This window comes from Tenrec ecaudatus, chromosome 16 (assembly GCF_050624435.1).
Source record: "Tenrec ecaudatus isolate mTenEca1 chromosome 16, mTenEca1.hap1, whole genome shotgun sequence".
NCBI classification, from domain to species: domain Eukaryota; kingdom Metazoa; phylum Chordata; class Mammalia; order Afrosoricida; family Tenrecidae; genus Tenrec; species Tenrec ecaudatus.
In genome coordinates this window covers 46,979,736-46,999,852 of record NC_134545.1, presented here as the reverse complement: position 1 = coordinate 46,999,852, position 20,117 = coordinate 46,979,736, and the positions used below count along the sequence as shown (strand labels likewise).

The window sequence follows — 20,117 nt, the reverse complement described above, 5'->3', positions numbered from 1 at the left end:
TATTTTTTCACTTTATAAATAGCATCATGCAGTTTACATTCTGTTCTACACAGCTCCTCTCAAGATTTGTCCGTGCATTTGTGTTTATCTGTAGTTGATTCTTTTTTATTGCTATAGAGAACGCCATCATATGCATAGAATGCAATTTGCTTACCTATTCTATTGCTAATGGCGACTTGGACTGTGTCCAGTTTCTGGTAATTATGACCAGTGGTACATCTGTATCCCAGTATTCACTCACTGGGTACCCCACGGACTCACTGTGTAGTACACTCAAGTTTTGGCAGTGAAACTGGAAGGCTTTGAATTAAGTAAATTTTCCCTATCTTGAGTCATTTTCTTTCCTTTTTTTTTTTTACTTAACTCATTTTATTGGGGGCTTTTACCACTCTTATAACAATTCATACATCAATCGTATCAAGCAGATTTGTACATATATTGCCATCATCATTTCCGAAACATTTTCTTTCTACTTGAGCCCTTGGTATAAGCTCCTCTTCTCCCCTCTCCCCCTCACAAACCCTTGATAAACTATAAATTATTTTTATATCTTACACCGTCCACTGTCTCCCTTCACCCATGTTTCTGTTGTTTGTTATTTGTCACCTTCTCCTACCCTCATGGTATCACTAACCCCATTACTGTTCCTGAGGGATTTATCTGTCCTGGATTCTGGGTGTCGAGAGCTGTTATCTACATTACAGTACATGCTCTGTCTAGTCAGATTTGTAAGGTAGAACTGGGGTAATGATTGTGGGGAGGCAGGGGAAAGCATGAAAAAAATGTGTGTTTCTTCAGTGTTATTTGGAACCCTGGCTGGCTCATCCCTTCCTTGTGACCCTTCTGTGAGGGAATGCCCAATAATTTACGGATGGGCTTTGGGTCTCCATTCTGACCCCATTTTTCACATCAAAATGGTTGCTTGTTTTGGGTCTTTGATGTCAGATACCTGATCCTTCCTATCAACTCCCTGCTTGTGATCACACAAGTTGGTGTGCTTCTTCCATGTGGGCTTGTTACTTTGCTGCTAGATGGCTGCTTGTTTAACTTCAAGCTTTAAGACCCTAGACATTATATCTTGTAATATCTGGGCACCATCAGCTTTCTTCAACACATTTGCTAAGGCACCCATTTTCTCTTCAGCGATTGTGTGGGAAAGGTGAGCATCTAGAACAAAGTGTTCTTGTGATGAGGGAGGTTGAGTCATTTTTTTTTACTTAGACTGTAGGTCTCCTTCCTTATTTGGAGGACACAGTATGTTACACATTGCAAGCCAAAGGCCAGAATCAACCTCATAGAGGGGAACCCCACTGGACCACAAACCCAGGTTCCGTAATATCACTGCTAGAGATGGCTCCACTGACACCAATCTTTAGTGTCTCTCTAACAAAACATGCTATCTTGTGTGTCTATATTTTTATAATAAAAGAAAGGGCACAGAGGACATGCTAAACCGTATTTTACTTTTCTTATTAAGATACAGATTTCCATGGATGGTGTTTTAAATAACTGAGTTTTATTATTGACAGTGTTTTTCAGGTTGAAAAGTTAAACTAGAAATTCCTAAAAAAAAAAAAGGATGGTCATGGTAGAGAAAATGTTTTGTACTCTGATATAATCTCAAATGTTTTAGTCAATTTATTTTGAAACAACAAATACCAATATCTCAAGACCAGAGTGCTTGCATTGAAAACTATTTGAAGATGGGCAGAGAACAATTTTAAAAAATAAATCATTTTATTGGGGGCTTGTACAGCTCTTACCACAATCCACACATACATCCATTGTGTCAAGTACTTTTGTACATTTGTTTCCATCATCATTCTCAAAACATATGCTTTCTACTTGAGCCCTTGGTATCAGCTCATTTTTTCTCCTCCCTCCCTGATCCCCCCTCCCCAATGAACCCTTGATAATTTATTAATGATTATTTTGTCATACTTATACCGTCCGACATCTCCCTTCACCCACTTCTCCGCTGTCAGTCCCCCAGGGAGGAGGTTACATATAGATCTTTATAATCTGTTCTCCCTTTCTCCCTCACCTACCCTCTACCCCCCGGTATCGCCACTCTCACCAATGGTTCTGAGAGGCTCATCTGTCCTGGATTCCCTGTGTTTCCAGTTACTATTTGTACCAGTGTATATCCTTGGATCCAGCCTGATTTGTAAGGTAGAATTGGGATCATGATAGTGGGTGTGTGTATGTGTGTGTGTGAGGGGGTAGGAAGCATTCAAGAACTAGAAGAAAATTGTATGTTTCGTCATTGCTACACTGCACCCTGACCGGCTCATCTCCTCCCTGTGACCCTTCTACAAGGGGATGTCCAATTTCCCACAGATTGGCCCTGGTACCCACTCTGCACTCCCTCTCATTCATAATGCTATGAATTTTTTTGGTCTTTGATGCCTGATAACTGATCCCTTCGGTGCGTTGTGATCTCACAGGCTGGCGTGGTTCTTCCATGTGGGTTTTGTTGCTTCTCAGCTAGATGGCTGCTTGTTTACCTTCAAGCCTTTAAGACCCCAGATGCTATATCTTTTGATAGCTGGGCACCATCAGCTTTCTTCACCACATCTGCTTGTGCACCTGTTGTCTTCAGTGATTGTGCCAGGAAGGCGAGCATCTCACACTGCCGAATTGTTAGAACAAAGTGTTCTTGTGTTAAGGGAGTATTTGAGTAGGGGCCCACGGACAGAGAACAGTTTGAATGTAGTGGCTATTCATTGCAATGATTTTGAAAAACAGTACAATATAAACCACATTATCTGCCACTGGGAAATGTACAGTAGCATGAGAGAGCTTAGTGGTGTGATGAAAATGTTTTAAAATGGCACTGTAGTGATGGGTGCATACCTCTGCATATTTACTAAAAACCATCTAATGATCCACCTAAACCGTGAATTTCATAGTATATACATTATCCCTCAATAAAACCCTTAAAGGATGGATGAAAGGAAGGAAGGAAGGAGGGAGGGTAGGTGAAAGGGGAGAAAGAAAAGCAGTCAGAGTAGATAAGAGGGGTCAGAAAACTTTGGTTCCCTCTGGAGGGAGCTGTAAGAGTGTCTGGTGATGACTGGCCATGGAAGAGAACAAACAGCCTGAAACGGATCATTCTCTCGCTTCTCATCAGTCATAGCACAGCCACTGGCTGGGAATCAGTCCAATTGCTCACATTCTCTCTATGAATCACTGGCAAGATAAAATTACCTCCTTTCTCTTTCTTAACCTATTGCATGCCTCCTACCAGTCTTACCATGTGTTATCTGTCAACTTCCTTACTTTAATTAAAATTTTTTAATATAAATTAATATTTCTGTACCAGGTAATACGTGATCATGATATAAAGTGCTATCCAGTACCAAGCAAGCCCCTTCAATCCCTGACATGTGGTTACAATTAGCAACTTCTTAGGTAACTGAAATTTAGGATGAAATTAAAAAGTTACAATTTAGTTAAATGGCCAGAGACCGCAATGTGCAAGAAGACACTTAAGCCAGATGTTATGAGAAAGATAAAAGATGAACAAAAACATTCCTTATTCTCAAAAAATGTAGTCTGTATAGTCTAGTAGAATGCTAGAGGAAACTGTGTATTCAACGGACTGTCACTTCATAGCTATTTACTGAGTCCTTATTGTGTGGCAAGTGCTCATCTAAATATTGGGGGCCCCGCAGATGGGAGAATCGGTCTGTGCCCACAGAGCTTACAGTCCTGGGGGAGGGAGGCAAACAGTCAACAACTAAACACATGGCGCCTCATTCTTGACAGCAGTGTCTCCAGAGATACCACTATCTTCTGCTCCGACACAGCGTCTACACATTGCAAACCCCAGGTGGTACCTGGCAGCAGGAGAAAGTATACCACGTCTATCTAACACTTTGATTTCTCTCCGTATTTAATCCTCTTAAAACACCATTTTTCCGTATCTTTAACCCTTCCGCTCATTTTTTAAATAATTTCTCACTGTCAACTGGGATAAAACTTAAACTTCTTTGTCTAGCATTGAGGATCCTCCGCATCTGATCCCACATTTTACCTTCATAGCTCTCTCCCAAGAACTAGCAGCTAGAGTCCAATGACAATGATTTTCTAATTTCTCCCCAAACCTTGAGTTTATTCAGGTCACAGAGAGCAAAACAAAACAAAACAAAACAAATAAAGCAAACTCACTGTCATCAGGTTGACTGCAACTCAGAGAACAAGGAGCAGCAATAAACAGGCTCATTAGTAGAGAGATAATTACAGTTCTGTTGGAGTGCCATCTCTTAATTGCGTCTTAAGTGATCTTAAATACGTACGTCCCAGGAAGCACATCGTACCTGGAAAGCGGGGATCTCTTTAACCAGCAGGATTGCTGTGATACTCAGGGAGAATTGAAGTAATGTCAGCATATAAGATGGGGCTTCACAACGTTCATGAAAAAACGGTACTGGAAGAGAATGAAACATTTCCACCGTCTCTGAAGCCTCCTTGCTGAATATCAGTCTTCTTCCATGAGCAATGTAAGCTCTATGAGGGCCGAGACTTTTCTGGTTCCCGTAATTACCGTGTCCCCAATATTTAGATGAGTACTTGGCACATAGTAGGGGCTCAATAATATCTATGAAGTTACAATTCTTTGCAAATTCGTTTTCGCCCACTAGACTATTACAGACTATATATTGATTGGGGACAGGGGATGTTTCTGTTCATCTTTTATTGTTCTCACAGCACCCTGCACACAATGATCTCTGGCCAATGAACTGAACTGAATGTAACTTTTAATCTCTGCCTTAAATCTAAAAATTATTAAAGTTTAAAAAAATTATTAAAGTTTAACTGCTTCAACACTCATAATACAGAGAACCATGACTGTGAATTAAGCCTCTAAGATCTCTAAAACCTGTCTGTGTGAAATAAAAGCATATGGTAATTACTCAGAGCCCCAGTAGAGAAAAATTTCCCGTTAATGCCAAAAACAAAACGAAACTCCAAACCCACTGCCTAGTTGATTCTGACACCAGAGACCAGATGGGGTCCAGGCAGACTGCCTCTTGGGGCTTTCACGGCTGTGCTCTCTAAGGAAGCAGACTGAGAGGCTTTCTCTGATGGACACCTGGTGGGTTTGAGCCACTGACCTCTCAGCAACCAAGAGCTTTAACTACCACGAGCTTTAGCTGTTACTCAGGGATAAAACAGCTAGAAACACCGATGGAGCACAGCACCCTCAGAGCAGAGGATGGCTGCACAATGGACTCACCTGAGGAATAGATTAAAAGCCAAACCAAACCACTGGTGCTTGGGCCCAACCCACTGAATGTCACATTTAACTGGTTTGAAGGCAGCTCTGGCCACCATACTTCTTAGGTCTTCCCCAAGGTGATCCTTTTATGAGGTGGCGATGCCAAATACTGCTTTAGTGGACTGTTTCCCACAGAAGGCGATACCATGCTCTGGAGGGGGGACTCTGGAATGATCCAGGGGGGCTACAAAAGCAGATCCTGGATTATGGGCTACATTATTAATGTTTTTAATTGTTGTGGGGGTGTGCTGGGTAATTTCTTTTCTGAAAAAAGGGTGGAAGGCCAAGTAAGTTTGGGAACGTATGTTTTTGACTGGAAGAGTATGCTAGGGGAGTGCACCCTGCCTGGAGGGCCAGGGTCTGCGGCAGGAAGCCTTGGATAAACCCAGACTGGGGCTGGGTCATTAGGATCTTTTCTATGTTTCTGTGTTCACAAAGCAAAACACAATCTTACAAGGTTGCTAGAAAGACAGAACAAGAAACAGGAGTCTGAAGCACTGCACATAATTACTTAGACACAAGTCGGTCCTGCAGTCTTTTAGGTCTGGTTTCATTTCGTGATACCGAGCTCCACACTGAAGTGAGCAACATGAGTCAGATGAAAATGGCATCAAACCACAAAACAGAACAGAAGAAGCAATTAACAAGCAGAAGGCTACTCCCTTTTCATGGGAAATGGTCTTATAGAGATGGAGTAGTAACCTTAGGCCCAAGGCCTTTCATTAAGCCTCATTTTAGTTCACTGCTATGTTCGCAAATGACTCCATCTCAATCTCCTCCTTCAAGCAGGCTAGACATTCTACCCCAGAGTAATTTAGCTCCCTAGGTTTTCGTCATCTGTTAATATTTGCCCCTTTACTTTAGAACTCTTGTGCAAGGCCCCAAGTCCTAAATGAATTCCCACCAAAGCTGAAGTACTCTATTCCATTGAGAAGGTTGTCTCTAACCCAACTCACTGATTCATAATAAAATAATAAAGTATCAGATCATGATACATAACAAACTCTAACGCTCAAATCAATGTCAAACATTTTTTTTCAAACATTAAAAAATAAATCTGGTCAAAAGAGTGTTTCTTTTCTCTTTAGGAGTGGTTCTTAACACAGACACTCTGCTAAGTACTACAACAAACACTCCTACACACTGTAATCAATACGAGCTGTGCACTGGGTAGTATAGAAAAACTTTCTTCTGTCACTTTCTGTTGACGACGATCCTCAGGCCTTTCTCCCCTGACTGCTCCCTGCCAATAGCAAGCCTGCTGTGGGAACAGGCGGAAGGAGCTCGGAGGTGCAACCTTTTCTCTCAGAGCCCAGACGTGTCCAGAGTTTCTCAGCATTCAAGAGCAGGCGGAAAGAGACGACCTGATAAGAACTACTTTTTACCACGATACAGCAATGTTAGTAGGAGCCCTGGTGCCGTAGTGGTTGGACTTCGCAAGGTTGGCAGTTTGAAACCACCAGTAGCTCCTCGGGAGGAAGACTAGGCTTTCCTATTCCCTAAGCAGTTACAGTCTTGGAAACCTACAGGGGGTCGTTATGCGTCAGCACTGACTCGATGGCAGGGACTTTGGTTTGAGTGAGTTAGGACAATGTTATTTATAAGAATTCTTATAATAACCAAGAAAGCTGAGACAAGCACAATTTCTCATTTTCAATTACTGAGTCTTTAAACCTGGATAGGTTCTTATGAGCATCCAAACCAAACCACTTAATTCATGTGGTCAATTGGTTAAGTGTCTAATGTATATGCAATCTGAGGCAGGACTTGAACTCAAATCTTCTGGCTCTCTACTTCACTACACTATTTCAATAATCTCTCATGGCACATTTTTAGTGCTGATTAATTTCTGTCACAGTCAGATGGTGATCACTGTCCACTGAAAAGGTGTGCGTATGTGTGTGCACATGCAGAGTGTGCAAGTACGATCTTGATGACGATCATCAAGTTAACTAGCTCCTGCTTTAGCTTGTCCATACCACCCCGCTTGGTAAGCCCCTTGCAGACTTAGTTTCATAAACTGCCTTTGCCATGGAGGCTATCAGAGACCAGTGTTGACTAGCACCACGGAAATTCATAATCGTCAATCTCGGGGCTGCGCAAAAACACTTTCAATCATTTTTCTTCCAAAGTTCTCTTATAAGAACCTCAAGTTCTATTGTTTATTCCTTTCCACACAAAATATAAACAGATACAACCATGTCATGTGATTGCTCACAGCCCTCTGCATTCCCGCTGTCCTGTGAACCCAGTCAAAACTCCTTCCGTGCCTAAAAGGCCCTACATGTCCCAACCAGGCTCTTCCTCTCCAGCCTCATCTCAGGCTATTTGCCTGTTTGTCACATTAGTCTCTTACCAGCTTCTCACGCACATAGTTTGTCGTTCCTGCCTCGGAGTGTCTGCCTATGGCATTTCCGGCCTCCTTTTCTCGGCTTCTTACTTCTCGTTCTAACATCCCTTCTAACGGCACCATTCTAGTGAAGTAGCTCCACCAAAGATCTCCAATCATTACCATTTCACCCAAACCAATGGATGTTTATCATCTTTTTAAAATTTTATATTTTAACTAATCATTTTATTGGGAGGGGGTTCTAAGAAACCATATCACAATCCATCATTCAATTGTATTAAGCACACTTGTATATGTTGCCATCAACATTTCCAAAACATTTTTTCCCTTGCCCCTAGGTTTGTTTGTTTTTAATCATTTTATTAGGGGCTCATACAACTCTTATCACAATCCATACATGCATCAATTGTGTAAAGCACATCTGTACATTCATTGCCCTCATCATTCTCAAAACATTTGCTCTCCACCTAAGCCCCTGGCATCAGCTCCTCATTTTTCCCTCCCTCCCCGCTTCCCCTTCCCTTATGAGCCCTTGTTAATTTACAAATTATTATTTTGTCATATCTTGTCCTGTCTGACGCCTCCCTTCACCCACTTCTCTGTGTCCATCCCCAGGGAGGAGGTCACACATTTCTTTATCTTATTGGGCCTTCTCCGTAGCAAGAGACCTGTTTCTGGACCCTGTACTTCCTCGGTTTGATGTCACTTCTCACTCTAAATATTTTTGTATTTTGTCTAGATTTCCTTTCTGAAATGCTGACATGTCAGTGTTCCACTGGATTCTACCCTTGACCCCTAGTTCTCTTCCATATACTACCCTCCCTGGACACTCTCATGGTCTCAGCTTTAATGGCGTGATGGCTGTAGATTTGAATCCCCATCTGCGTGTGGACAGTCTTTAACTGGATAGCCCACAGGCAACTTATGTTGCTTGCAACTGATCTCTTTCTTCCCTACTACGCCAACTCCTTCCTCTCAGTTCCTGATGCCACCACTCTCAGCCCAGAGGAGAATCCTGAGAACTAGTTTGGACTCTCTTCTCTTCCTTCCTTCCTTGGTCTCATTTTTTCTATCCCTTTGGGTCTGGTATTAGAGATGAATTAATCAGAATTCTTGGTTGAAGACATACTCTCATGGTTATGTTCAGACCTTGGCAATCTCCCTATGTTCCCATGGCTCCTTTTCTTCCTCCAGGTAAAGCCACCTACCTTTCCTTCTTTGAAGTGTCTCTTGAGCTGTTTTTGCATGGCGGTCAGTTTCTTGGACTGCACTCCACTGTAGGCCAACAGCATGCCACCGAACTGCCTCTCAGTAATTCTCCCATCCACAGGGTCATGGCGTTCAAACTGGAAGGGAAGCCAAAAGAGTATTCTTGGGGTCAGGTGGAAAATAATTTGATGTGGAATAGAAAATGATCCATTGTTTTAGATGGCAGAAAATAGCCAACGTCGGAGACGGTCTGCTTAAATTAAAATTTTAAGCAAGATCTGAAAAAATTATTCACAGTAGAAACAGAAGATCCAGGTTCTTATGCTAACTTTGTCACTAATTAATGATGACTTCGGGAAAGTCACTCAACTACTCTGGGCCTCAATTCCCTCAGGGATAAAACAGCTGCTACAATATCTCATCTACCTCACAGATCATGAATATACTTGTAGGGATTAAAAACAATTTTAAAACCCCATGCCCATTCAATGCCTTTATTAGGAATAAATGCTCTTAGGATCATCTCTGCTCTTGTTCCTTAGAGAAGACTCAGAAGGTAATTACTATCCCTTAATCTGTACTTATTAATAGTGTTACTTGTATACTCACTGAGACTTGTATGGATTTCAAAGGAGAGCAGTAAATTGTCAAGTTTGCCCAAAAGCAGCAACTAAAAACTAGGATTTCAGTAGAAATTGGGGGGGGGGGGTGTATGTGTGTGAGAGAGCATACCGTGCCGAATGCCTTAATTAGACTTACTAACCTAAAAGCTACCGAGAAAACATTGAATATATTTAAATATGCAGATGGAAGGTTAATTATACAGGACCTCACCACAATCTAAGTGATTACCAGATAATTTAGGTTTTCATTTATGAATGGAGGGAAAAAGAACGTTATCTCAGCCCCAGTTGCAGCGCTAATGACACTTACAAAAGCATAAGTAATAAAACGGCTGAAGCTGTACTACGAAACCAATTAGAAAGCAAAGCAATTTACAGGTGGCAACATTTCTCTGTGGTCTTGTGGGAAAATAACGACTACCAGGAAACCTTCAGATTCCTCTGTGGCAGAGCGTAACCTTACTCTCACAGACCTACGAGGTGGCTGACTAAGTCATGTCAACAAGCGCTCCTTGGATGTCTGTCTACTAGTGGCCCAGCACTGAGCTTCTGTTCCAGGGATCTTACGCTTTAGTATGGAGATGAAACTTACATATGAGACACTAAACAGGGAAGTGCACATTCAAGAGTGAAATTCTCACTTCCTCAGCTGAGTAAGTAGAATGAAATCTTAATTTATTTCCTCATTGGTGAGACTGTGTCAGGGAGCAAGACACCAGCACTATGTTTGAATAATGGCTGTACTGTGGGCATGTACTACGGGCAAGGCACTGTGCGCACGTATTTCTAAATTCAGTCACTACTCTATGGAGAAGGCGCCCTGGTGATGCAGTGAGTTCAGTGTTAGCTGCTAACTGCAAGGTTGGTGGTTCAAACCCAGAAACAAGCTGCTTTGCAGGAGAAAGATGAGGCTATCTGATTGGAAAAGACACATCTTTTCTGGAAAAGACAGCCTAGGGAACCTGAAGGAGCAGTTCTGCTTTGTCCTATAAGGTTGCTATGAGCCAGAATCGACTCGACAGCAGTGGGTAGTAGGTCTACAGGGCAAATATTAGTTTCACTTTACAGATGAGAAACTGAGGCAACACGCAACTGTATATGGAAGAACTAGAATTCAAACTCAGCTCTATCTGGGTCCAAAGACTACTGTCTCATCCTTGTAAGTAGTACTGCATATACAAACTAGAGGTGACTGTGAGGGTATTTTGGATAAACTGATTGGAGGCCATGGAGTTTAGTCATATTTAGGTAAGAAGCCAGACTATTTTCCCTCAAAATTAGCAACATCAATATTAAGTGAAAGCCTTTTTTTCAACACAACCACTCGATATTTCATGATGGAAATACCATCATTCCTCCAGGGCTAATTAATTTTGACAATACCAGAGTTTTCAAGATTCAATTTGTTTGATTTATGGTTCAATTTACCATTCTGAAATAAATTTTGCAAATGGACAGGCTTTCTGCAGGATTCCGATCAGATTTGCAGGGAAACGTGGCCCCGAGACAAACATTGGGCATGCACCGTGTCTCTGCACATCCTCCAGGGTGGGGGACAAACCTGTGGCCTTTGCTCTCGGCTTCAGCTCTCAGAGTGCATCCTTCCACTCTTTGCTGGGAGAGTGCACAGCTGTGGGGAAACCCCGGACGTCTGAATTATGAGCCTTAAGGTTTCTCTCTCAAGATAAATTCATGGTTGAACTATTTCTTGCTCATTAGTTTGGGCGGTAGCTGCAACTTGCTCCAGTCTTCTGAAAGGCCGTCATCTCTCGGTTCTCCTTGGGGGCACTGACCCCACTTCTGCTAAGCTTCACATACAGCACAAATGACTTCCAGCAGAGAGCCCCAAGGAGCAATTCCAATGCTCAAATCTGCATTTCTCTACTAACTGTCTGTAAGCCCAGGTGTTTCTACTGATGAGCTCTTTTACTTATCATTACTTTAGAAAGGTGGTTAGAACCCTAAAGAGATTAAAAAAACACGATGAAATTCCAAGTGCCCATGAATGTAGTGTGGCTGGCTTCAAAGTTATTAGGAAAAGCTTGAAGCTTTTTCATGATTTGAAACTACACAAGCAGCAAGTGAAGGCAACTGTGATGAGGAACGTGCCGTGCAGTGAGTTCCATCCTCCCAGAGTGAGGGCATGTGCACACGGACATCTAAGGGATGTCCGCTGTGGTGGAAGAGAGGAAGAGCAAGCAGCAGCTGTCTGCTCCGGCCAGTTCTACCCTGGCCTGTGGGGCCCCTATGAGACAGAACCCGCTCAACGGCAGGGATTTTTCGTTCTCTGAGTAGTTATGTGAGGGACCCCTAGTGGCATCGTGTGTTATGCACTCGGCTGCTAGGGGCGAGGCCAGCAGTTTGCAACCTTGGGAGCAGCAGCTCCTTGGGAGAAAGGGAAGGCTTTCTTCTGCTGTAAAGATTGGTACAGAGAGCAACTGGAAACACAGGGAATCCAGGACAGATGACTCCTCCAGAACCAGTGATGAGAGTGGCGATGCCTGGAGGGTGGAAGAATGTAGGGTAAACAGGGGGAACTGACTACAGGAATCTACATATAGCCTCCTCCCTGGGGGAGGGACAGTAGAGAAGAGGGGGGGGGGGAGATGTCAGACAGTGCATTATATGACAAAATAATAATAATATATGAATGATGAAGGGTTCATGAGGTGGGGGAAGTGGGGAGGGAGGGGAAAATGAGCAGCAGACATTAAGGGCTCAAGTTGAAGGCAAAGTTTTGAGAATGATGATGGCAACAAATGTATATATGTTCTTGACACAATGGATGTATGTATGGATTGTGATAAGAATTGTACGAGCCCCCAGTAAAATGATTAAAAAAAAAAAAAAGAGTTACAGTCTTGGAAACCTACAGGGCAGTTCACTTCTGAGCTGGAATGGGCTCCGTGGCAGTGGTTTTGGTTTGAGGAGAGCTTGTGTTCTTTTTAAGATCTTAAACTTTGCCAGAGGTAGTAAGGAAGTTTTTTTTCTTTACAAGTAAATATAGGAAACAGACCTGAGCAAAGGTGCTGTTCATTCAACATTTATTCACTAGCCTAGGCGAGGGAGTTATCAAGGACCCACCTTAGGAATAAATTTTCAAGGGCAACAGCTAACCAACATGTAGCCCTAGGGGTGAAATGCGCATCTGACACCCAGACAACCCGTGAGTGCATTCTTAGAGCACCATGCCCCCGTCGTGCATGCTGTGCCTGATACATGGGGGCTCAAGGGAGGGGGCTTTGGGGGGAAAGGCAAATTATTACAAATTATCCACTCTATAAAAAGCTTTTAGTTTTATGTTTGGAAGCAATGAAGATATTTACTAGCACTTTAGAATTTTATTCTATTCAATCCCATGACGAAGAATGTGTGCTTTCTAACACATTATCCACCGTTTGCGTTGCTTATCTGTGTCTGGGGGAGCTGAGGAGCCCAGCCTCTCTGCTGAAATCACCGAGCGCGAGCTGCTGTCTTCCGGCCATCCCGAGAGCTGCAGGAGAGGCAGGAAGGGGCCGGGGCAGAAGAGCCAAAAAACTGTCAGCAAGATTTTCCCTGGCTTTCTGGCTATACGATGCTCCTTGCCCCTTGTGGGGAGCAGGGGTGACCTTTTGGAAAGACAGATGGGCTATACAAGTCCAGGTGAAATGATTTAAAGAAGGTGAGGAGCCAGGAAGAGAAGAAAATATGTATGTCACAAAACAAATGTCAAAAATAAGATTAGGAAACCAGCAAAAAGAAAAAGAAATCAGCATCTACAAACGGCTCTTGATTCACCGAAGTCTCTTGAGGTTAACACATTCCAACAAATGTAAAGTTCAACATCATTTTTCTTCATTTATTACTTTCAGAGACTGGCCTGAACACATTCTTCCCTAATACACGTATTTACCCATGATAATTCTTGCCAGGCCTTGGCTAGTTCCTAAACCGCACCGTGCAAGGAATGCACAAGAGTCGCACACCACTGAGCTGAACATATCTATGTTTTCCGATCTGATCGTATTTGGCTCTTGAGAGTTCAATCACACCATTGCTGCTGAGACCGATTGGCAAAGAAGCTGAATTCTTCCACCCCTATATTTCAAGTCTGGAATGACTTTAAGGAATTTCGCCAGGCCAACACCCCCCTCCACCACACCCAGTTAACTTTAAACTTGTGGCATATTATAATTGCCTCCCTCATTTTTAATTTCACCTCCCCTTGCAAGAGTCATGTGCTTCTTGATTCCATTCCCTTCCCCAGTAGCACTCAGCATTTGGTCAGTACAGACTAGACACAGGAACAGGAGACCAGACACCTCTGACCTTGAATTGGACCCAGGAGCAAAGAACTTCTGGACAGAGGGCTCAATCGCGAGGAACCGGTGGCGGGGTGCACCTGCACCATCTTATAAGGAGTGGCGCTAGCTCATGCGGCAGCAGTCCTCATTTTGACAGGTGTTGAGGAGGCACCCCCAAGTCTCCGAACAACATCCCTCCCAGCTCATCTCCTTTGCCCCTGGCGCTGCGAGAGTGGTCTGTGTGCTCCAGGCCCCCCGTTGGTCCCTTGCAAGATGCTTCTTTATCCAATAAACCTTTTTCTCCATCTCCCTTTGCAAGGTACCTCTCTAACCAATCTATTTGCTCGTGAGGTAATCTTGGCTCCCTGCTTTGGTACCTTTCCGAACAGGGGAAGAACCTTCAACTAGACGCTTGCTCTGTTAACACTGCTACCAGGAATGAGGAGAGCTGAACAGGAATATCCTTGACCTTTCGGTGGGAGGCGTATCTTCACTATCAGCCCTCATCACGTTCTCTGGTTGTCTTTTAGCTCAATGGCTCAGTCTGAGGAAGAGGGTCTACAATTCAGAGTGGAAGTAGCATGGTTCAAAGCAACCATTACAAAGGGCTTAAGTGGAGAGCAAATGTTTTGAGACTGATGAGGACAATGAATGTACAGATGTGCTTTACACACTTGATGTATGGATTGTGATAAGAGTTGTATGAGCCCTACTTAAATGATTTTAAAAATAAATAAATTTTAAAAAAGGAACCATGAATCATGTTTCCCTTTTCATCCTGGTTATTGGAATCCTAAGAGTCAAGCTTGTGACCCCCTTTGAACATAAAGAGGACTCTTTAAAATCCTTTGATTACAGAGCAATCTATTGGTTTAATACTCCACAATGAACCATTCATCTCACCCAACCACCACAGTCTTCTCTCTCAGTGTAATGTCCCTTACCCACTGCCTCCCTGTGTTTCCTGTTCCCATTCCTCATTTTTCCCTAACTCTCTAAAACTTTTGTCCTTGGTTAAATGTCCTTGGGTAAACACAGCCTTTTGCTCTAAAGTGGCTGATTATTAAAAAATGGGCGGAGTTCAGTTCCAGACCTGAAGGATGATGAAGGGCCATTGTCTTGAGTGTCCCTCCTAGAATGACCAGTACGTCTGCTCGCTTTAGTAAGCTTGATTTGAATTCTTTTTTTCCCCTTTTTAAAAAAATTGTTTTATTAGGGGCTCATATAACTCTTATCACAATCCATATATACATTCATCAATTGTGTAAAGCACATTTGTACATTCAATGCCCTGATCATTCTCAAACCATTTGCCCTCCACCTAAGGCCCTGACATCAGCTCATTTTTCCCCTCCCTTCCTACCCCCCTTCCCTCGTGAACCCTTGATAATTTATAAATTATTTTGTCATATCTTTCCCTGTCCGATGTCTCCCCTGACCCACTCTTCGGTTACCCGTCCCCCAGGGAGGAGGTCACTTGTAGATCTTTGTAATCGGTTCCCCTTTTCCAACCCACTCACCCTCTACCCTCCCAATATCGCCACTCACACCAATGATCATCTGCCCTGGATTCCCTGTGTTTCCAGTTCCCATCTGTACCAGTGTACATCCTCTGGTCTAGCCAGATTTGTAAGGTAGAATTGGGATCATGATATTGGGGGAGGAGGAAGCATTAAGGAACTAGAGGAAAGTTGTATGTTTCATCATTGCTCCTTCGCATCCTGACTGGCTCGTCATCTCCCCGAGACCCTTCTGTATGGAAATGTCCAGTGGCCTACAAATGGGCTTTGGGTCTCCACTCCGCACTCCACCCCCTCATTCACTATTTTTTGTTCTGATGATGCCTGATACCTGATCCCTTCGACACCTCGTGATCACACAGGCTGGTGTTCTTCTTCCATGTGGGCTTTGTTGCTTCTGAGCTAGATGGCTGATTGTTTACCTTGCTTGGTTTGAATTCTGTTCTACATTTCCCTCTCACTCTGACCTTCTAATGGGATCCTTTTCAGAGCAGTTGGTAGTGGTAGCTGGGGTACCATCTCATTCCTCTGGTTGTGGGACTGGTTTGTGTGGTCCATTAGTCCAATGCTTCACTTTCATCACTCTCGTGTCTTCAGACAGGGAGAGATCAATACTTCATCACAGATGGCTTCTCATGTGTTTTTAAACCCCAGTTGCTATGGACTAAAGGAGGATGTAGAACATTGTCATTTGTGAACTATGTTATGCTAACTGGCCTTCGTGCCACCCAAGACAAAGAATTTTGTAATATTTTTTATACTGACCTTAAACCTGGCTTTCTCTTTCTTTCCACGTTCTTTCTTTGTCTCATCTCTCTCAGCAAGTTTTAATTTACCTACATGAGTGTATTTTTAAAGGCTTCCATAAATCCTTTTGGGACAAGGGAGAAGATCAATAAATGGTGTTGGACAGCTATACTTTAAGTTTTTGGCTATAATAACATCACTGTGACAAATCTTTTCGGTATTTAATAATATTTTAGGATATACATATAGAGGAGGAGAAGTCCTGGTGGCACAGTGGTTACATGTTGGGCTGCTAATCATAAGGTCATCAGTTCGAACCCTCCACCCGATCCGCAGAAGAAAGATGAGGCTTTCTGCCCGCATAAAAAATCATAAGCTTGGAAACTCACAGGGGCAGTTCCACTCTGTCCTACAGGGTCACCACGAGTTGGAACTGACTGCAAGGCACGGTTTTATTTTATACTTAGAAAGGAGTCACTCACTAAGTGAAAATATGTAAGTACTTTACAATTTTATTTTAAAATATTTGAGAAATACAAATTATATAACATAGAATCAAGAATCAACATAATAATAAAACAAACACTACAAACCATGACTGGAAAATCTATGACAAGGAGATATGGAGAACAGGCATGCGAATAAACTTCTCTGGATGGGGCTAACAAGTGAAGATATCTGTGTCACATGTGACGCTCATATGCAGAGGAGGGATTTCATGGTCAAGTGGAGAGGATGACATGTTCTGTGGAAACCAGTCATCGTCTTCCCCATCCACTCCCGCCAAAAAGCGGCTACGGTGGGAGGTTATGCATGGGCTCAGCAACATGGACTTCCACTCACCAAGGCTGACTTGGTTGGCTACTGTCACTGCTGAGTGCCTCATCTCCCAGCAGCAGAGATCAATGCTGAGTCCAAGATATGGAACCATCCCTTGGGAGTGGTGGGGATAGGTAATTAACCAGCAACCTGGTGGCAGGTTGATTACATAGGAACACATCCTTCATGGAAAGGTCAGTGTTTTGTTCTTACTGGAATAGACACTTAGTCTAGACACAAAGTTGCTTTCCCTGCATGTAAAACTTCTTCCATGACTACTATTCATGGACTTACATATCTCATCCACTGACATGATATCCTGCAGAACGTCACCTTGGACCAAGAGATTCTCTTTACAGTAAATGAAGTGCAGCAATGGGCTGATGCTCATGGAATCCACTGGTTGCCGTGTCCCCCATCATTCGGAAGCAGCTAGCTATACAGATGGAATGGACTTCTAAAGATACAATTACAGTGCCAGCAAGGTGGCAACACCTTGCAAGGCTGAGGAAGTGTTCTCCAGGAGATTGTAGATACTCTAAACCAGCATCCAATATATGGTGCCATTTCTCCAACAGCTAGGATTCATGGGTCTAGGTACAAAGGGGGGAGGGGAATGGGAGTGACGCCATTGACCATTACTCCTAGTGACCCCCTCACCCCATTTTTGTTTCCTGTCCCTGCAACCCTCTGCCCTTTGGATATGGAGGTCTTAGTTCCAAAGGGAAGAACGCTTCTACCTAGAAACACAGCACTGAAATGGAAATCAAGAATGAGTCTGGCCATTTTGGACTCCTCATGCCCCTGGATCGAAGGAAGGAAGTGCATTACTGTACTGAGTGGTGTGACTGACCCTGAGTACAAAGAAGAAACTAGATTAGCATTGCATTATGGCTGTAAAGAAGAATGTGTCTGGAATCTAGGACATTATTTTGGTCATCTCTTAGAATTACCATGTCCTGTGATTAAAATCAATGAAAAACTACAGTACCCCGATTTTGACATGGCTACTAATAGCCTAGACCCTTCAAGAATGAAGGTATGGGTCACTCCACCAGACAAAGAACTATGCCCAGTCAAGGTCCTTGCTGGGGGGAAAGGAACAAGACGGGGGAGAAAGAAGGTAGCGCTAAATACCAGCTACATCCATGTGACCAGCTGCAGAAAGGACTGTGATTGTTATGAGTAATGTATATTTTTATGCATGCACCAAATATATGATTCACTTTAAAAATATAAGATGGAAATGAGGCTATTATTTTTGGTTGTACTTGTGTTAGTTCTATCACGTTAGGCACAAGTACGATTTTATTATTGCCTTTGGTGATTACGTAGGGATTAAGAGTTGTGTATAGGTATCAAGCTGACAAGGGGTAGTCTGTGAACTAAACACTCCTGGGTAAGGGCTAGGGGTGGGGCCCAACCTATCAATCAGGTAACAGCCTGATGATAACTCCTTGGAGGTATGGCTTTTTGTAAGAGAGAAATTGGGAAGAGCCAATTTCTCTTCAGCCTTTTACATTCTGCTGGAGCTGGATCCACCAACTTGTGCTGCCTCCTTGCTTAGTCATCCTGCTTCCCATTATTCATCAGCTTTCATGGTAACGTGTCAGGAAAAGCCCGACATAAACCAGACTGGACACTCCTATTTCACTAAGCCATTTCTCGATATCAATCTCTTTCTAGATACAACACATACAAGCGTCACTGGTTTTGCTTCTTTAGAAAACCCAGCTTAAAAATAAAAGTCTGACCTCCTCCCTGGGAGAGGGACGGCAGAGAAGGGGGAAAGGGAGACTCCGGATAAGGCAAGATATGACAAAATAACAATGTATAAACTACCAAGGGCACATGAGGGAGAGGAGAGCGGGGAGGGAGGGGGGAAAAAAAAGAGGACCTGATGCAAAGGGCTTGAGTGGAAAGCAAATGCTTTGAGAATGACTGGGGCAAGGAATGTGCGGATGTGCTTTATACAATTGATGTATGTATATGTATGGATTGTGATAAGAGTTGTATGAGCCCCTAATAAAATGTTTAAAAAAAAAAGTCTGCACATAAGTGGATCCATGCAGTACAAACCAATGTTGCTCAAGAGTCAATTGTATATATACTCATAGAAAGAACTGTCACGTCAATACCTTGACCCAGTTATGTATGAGATCCTTTGATTTCACATCTTCATCAATAGTAGCGACTCTTTACATAAGTAGAAAGCCTTATCTTTCTCGCTTGGGGTGGCTGATGGTTTTGAACTGCTGACCTTGGAGTTCACAGCCCAACTTGTAACCCACTAATAGGTATAAACTCTTCAATATTTCTGAGTATATTATAGAACCCATTTCTCTGTACCTTTAACAATACTTAAAAAAACTCTTCTTGATCCTTGCCGACCCAGTATGGGCAGAAAAACACTCACCAAACATAAATAAGAGACCGCCACATAGAACAACCTCACCCAGAGGGCAACAAAGAGAAAACAGACCTCAAGATAGCATTGACTTAAAGATGGAAAGAATTCAAAGGCTGCTCAGGTAAGCTTTAAAAAAAAAAAAGGCAAAAGGGCATAGGGAAAAAGCTACGGTATACACACATTCCTGGGGTGAAGACCAGGTAATATGGCAGGGACCAGACCAAATACAGGGATACACATGGTAGATAACTAAAAGGGAAGTGGGGAAAGGAAAAAATAATAATAAAAAAAGAAAAGGGTAGCGGGGACGCAGGGCACTAATCCACCCAAGGGGAGGGTATTGTTTATATCTCCACAAGGAAAGAGGGACCAGACTTCAGCCCAGTGCTCCAAGATGTGAATGCAACATGCCGGCGTGGAGTAGGGAACCAGTGGAGAGTCGGGGGGGGGGGGAGGGGCGACCCCAACTACTAAGTGGACCCCTGTCCCTCCCCTCAGAGGAATTTATTTCAAAGGACGGCACTGAATCTCCAGCTCCAAAAGAGGGACATACCTGATCGGAGGACATGGGAGCAGATGAAGCGGGAGGAGGAGAGAGTGGAGCACATCATGGCCCACCAGGCCGTGAGGTCGATGTTCCCAATTAGAGGAGACATTCGACAGAGAGAGCCACATGGCTGGCCCCATTGTGAGACATGACGTTCCTCACTGACCCATATCCCTATAGGGGACAACATCAGAGACACAGTGTGGGAATTGCACCCAATCGGATCCTGCCACACCAAGGCAAAACATTAAGGAGGTGCAACAGAACAGCAAGGGAATGGAGCAGCAAGGTCCTCAGGGAATGCTGAAGGTGGACTTTGGCACCA

The 20,117-nt window shown here is 43.3% G+C and overlaps 1 protein-coding gene across 1 annotated transcript in view; it reads right to left on the bottom strand.

Moving 5' to 3' along the window:
• MICU1 (mitochondrial calcium uptake 1) overlaps positions 1–20,117 on the bottom strand; it is a 209,022-nt gene that overhangs the window by 50,882 nt on the left and 138,023 nt on the right. Inside the window, exon 9 of the mRNA XM_075534108.1 lies at positions 8,843–8,980. Within this exon, the coding sequence (XP_075390223.1) occupies positions 8,843–8,980 (138 nt within the window). The remainder of the gene's footprint in view (positions 1–8,842; positions 8,981–20,117) is intronic.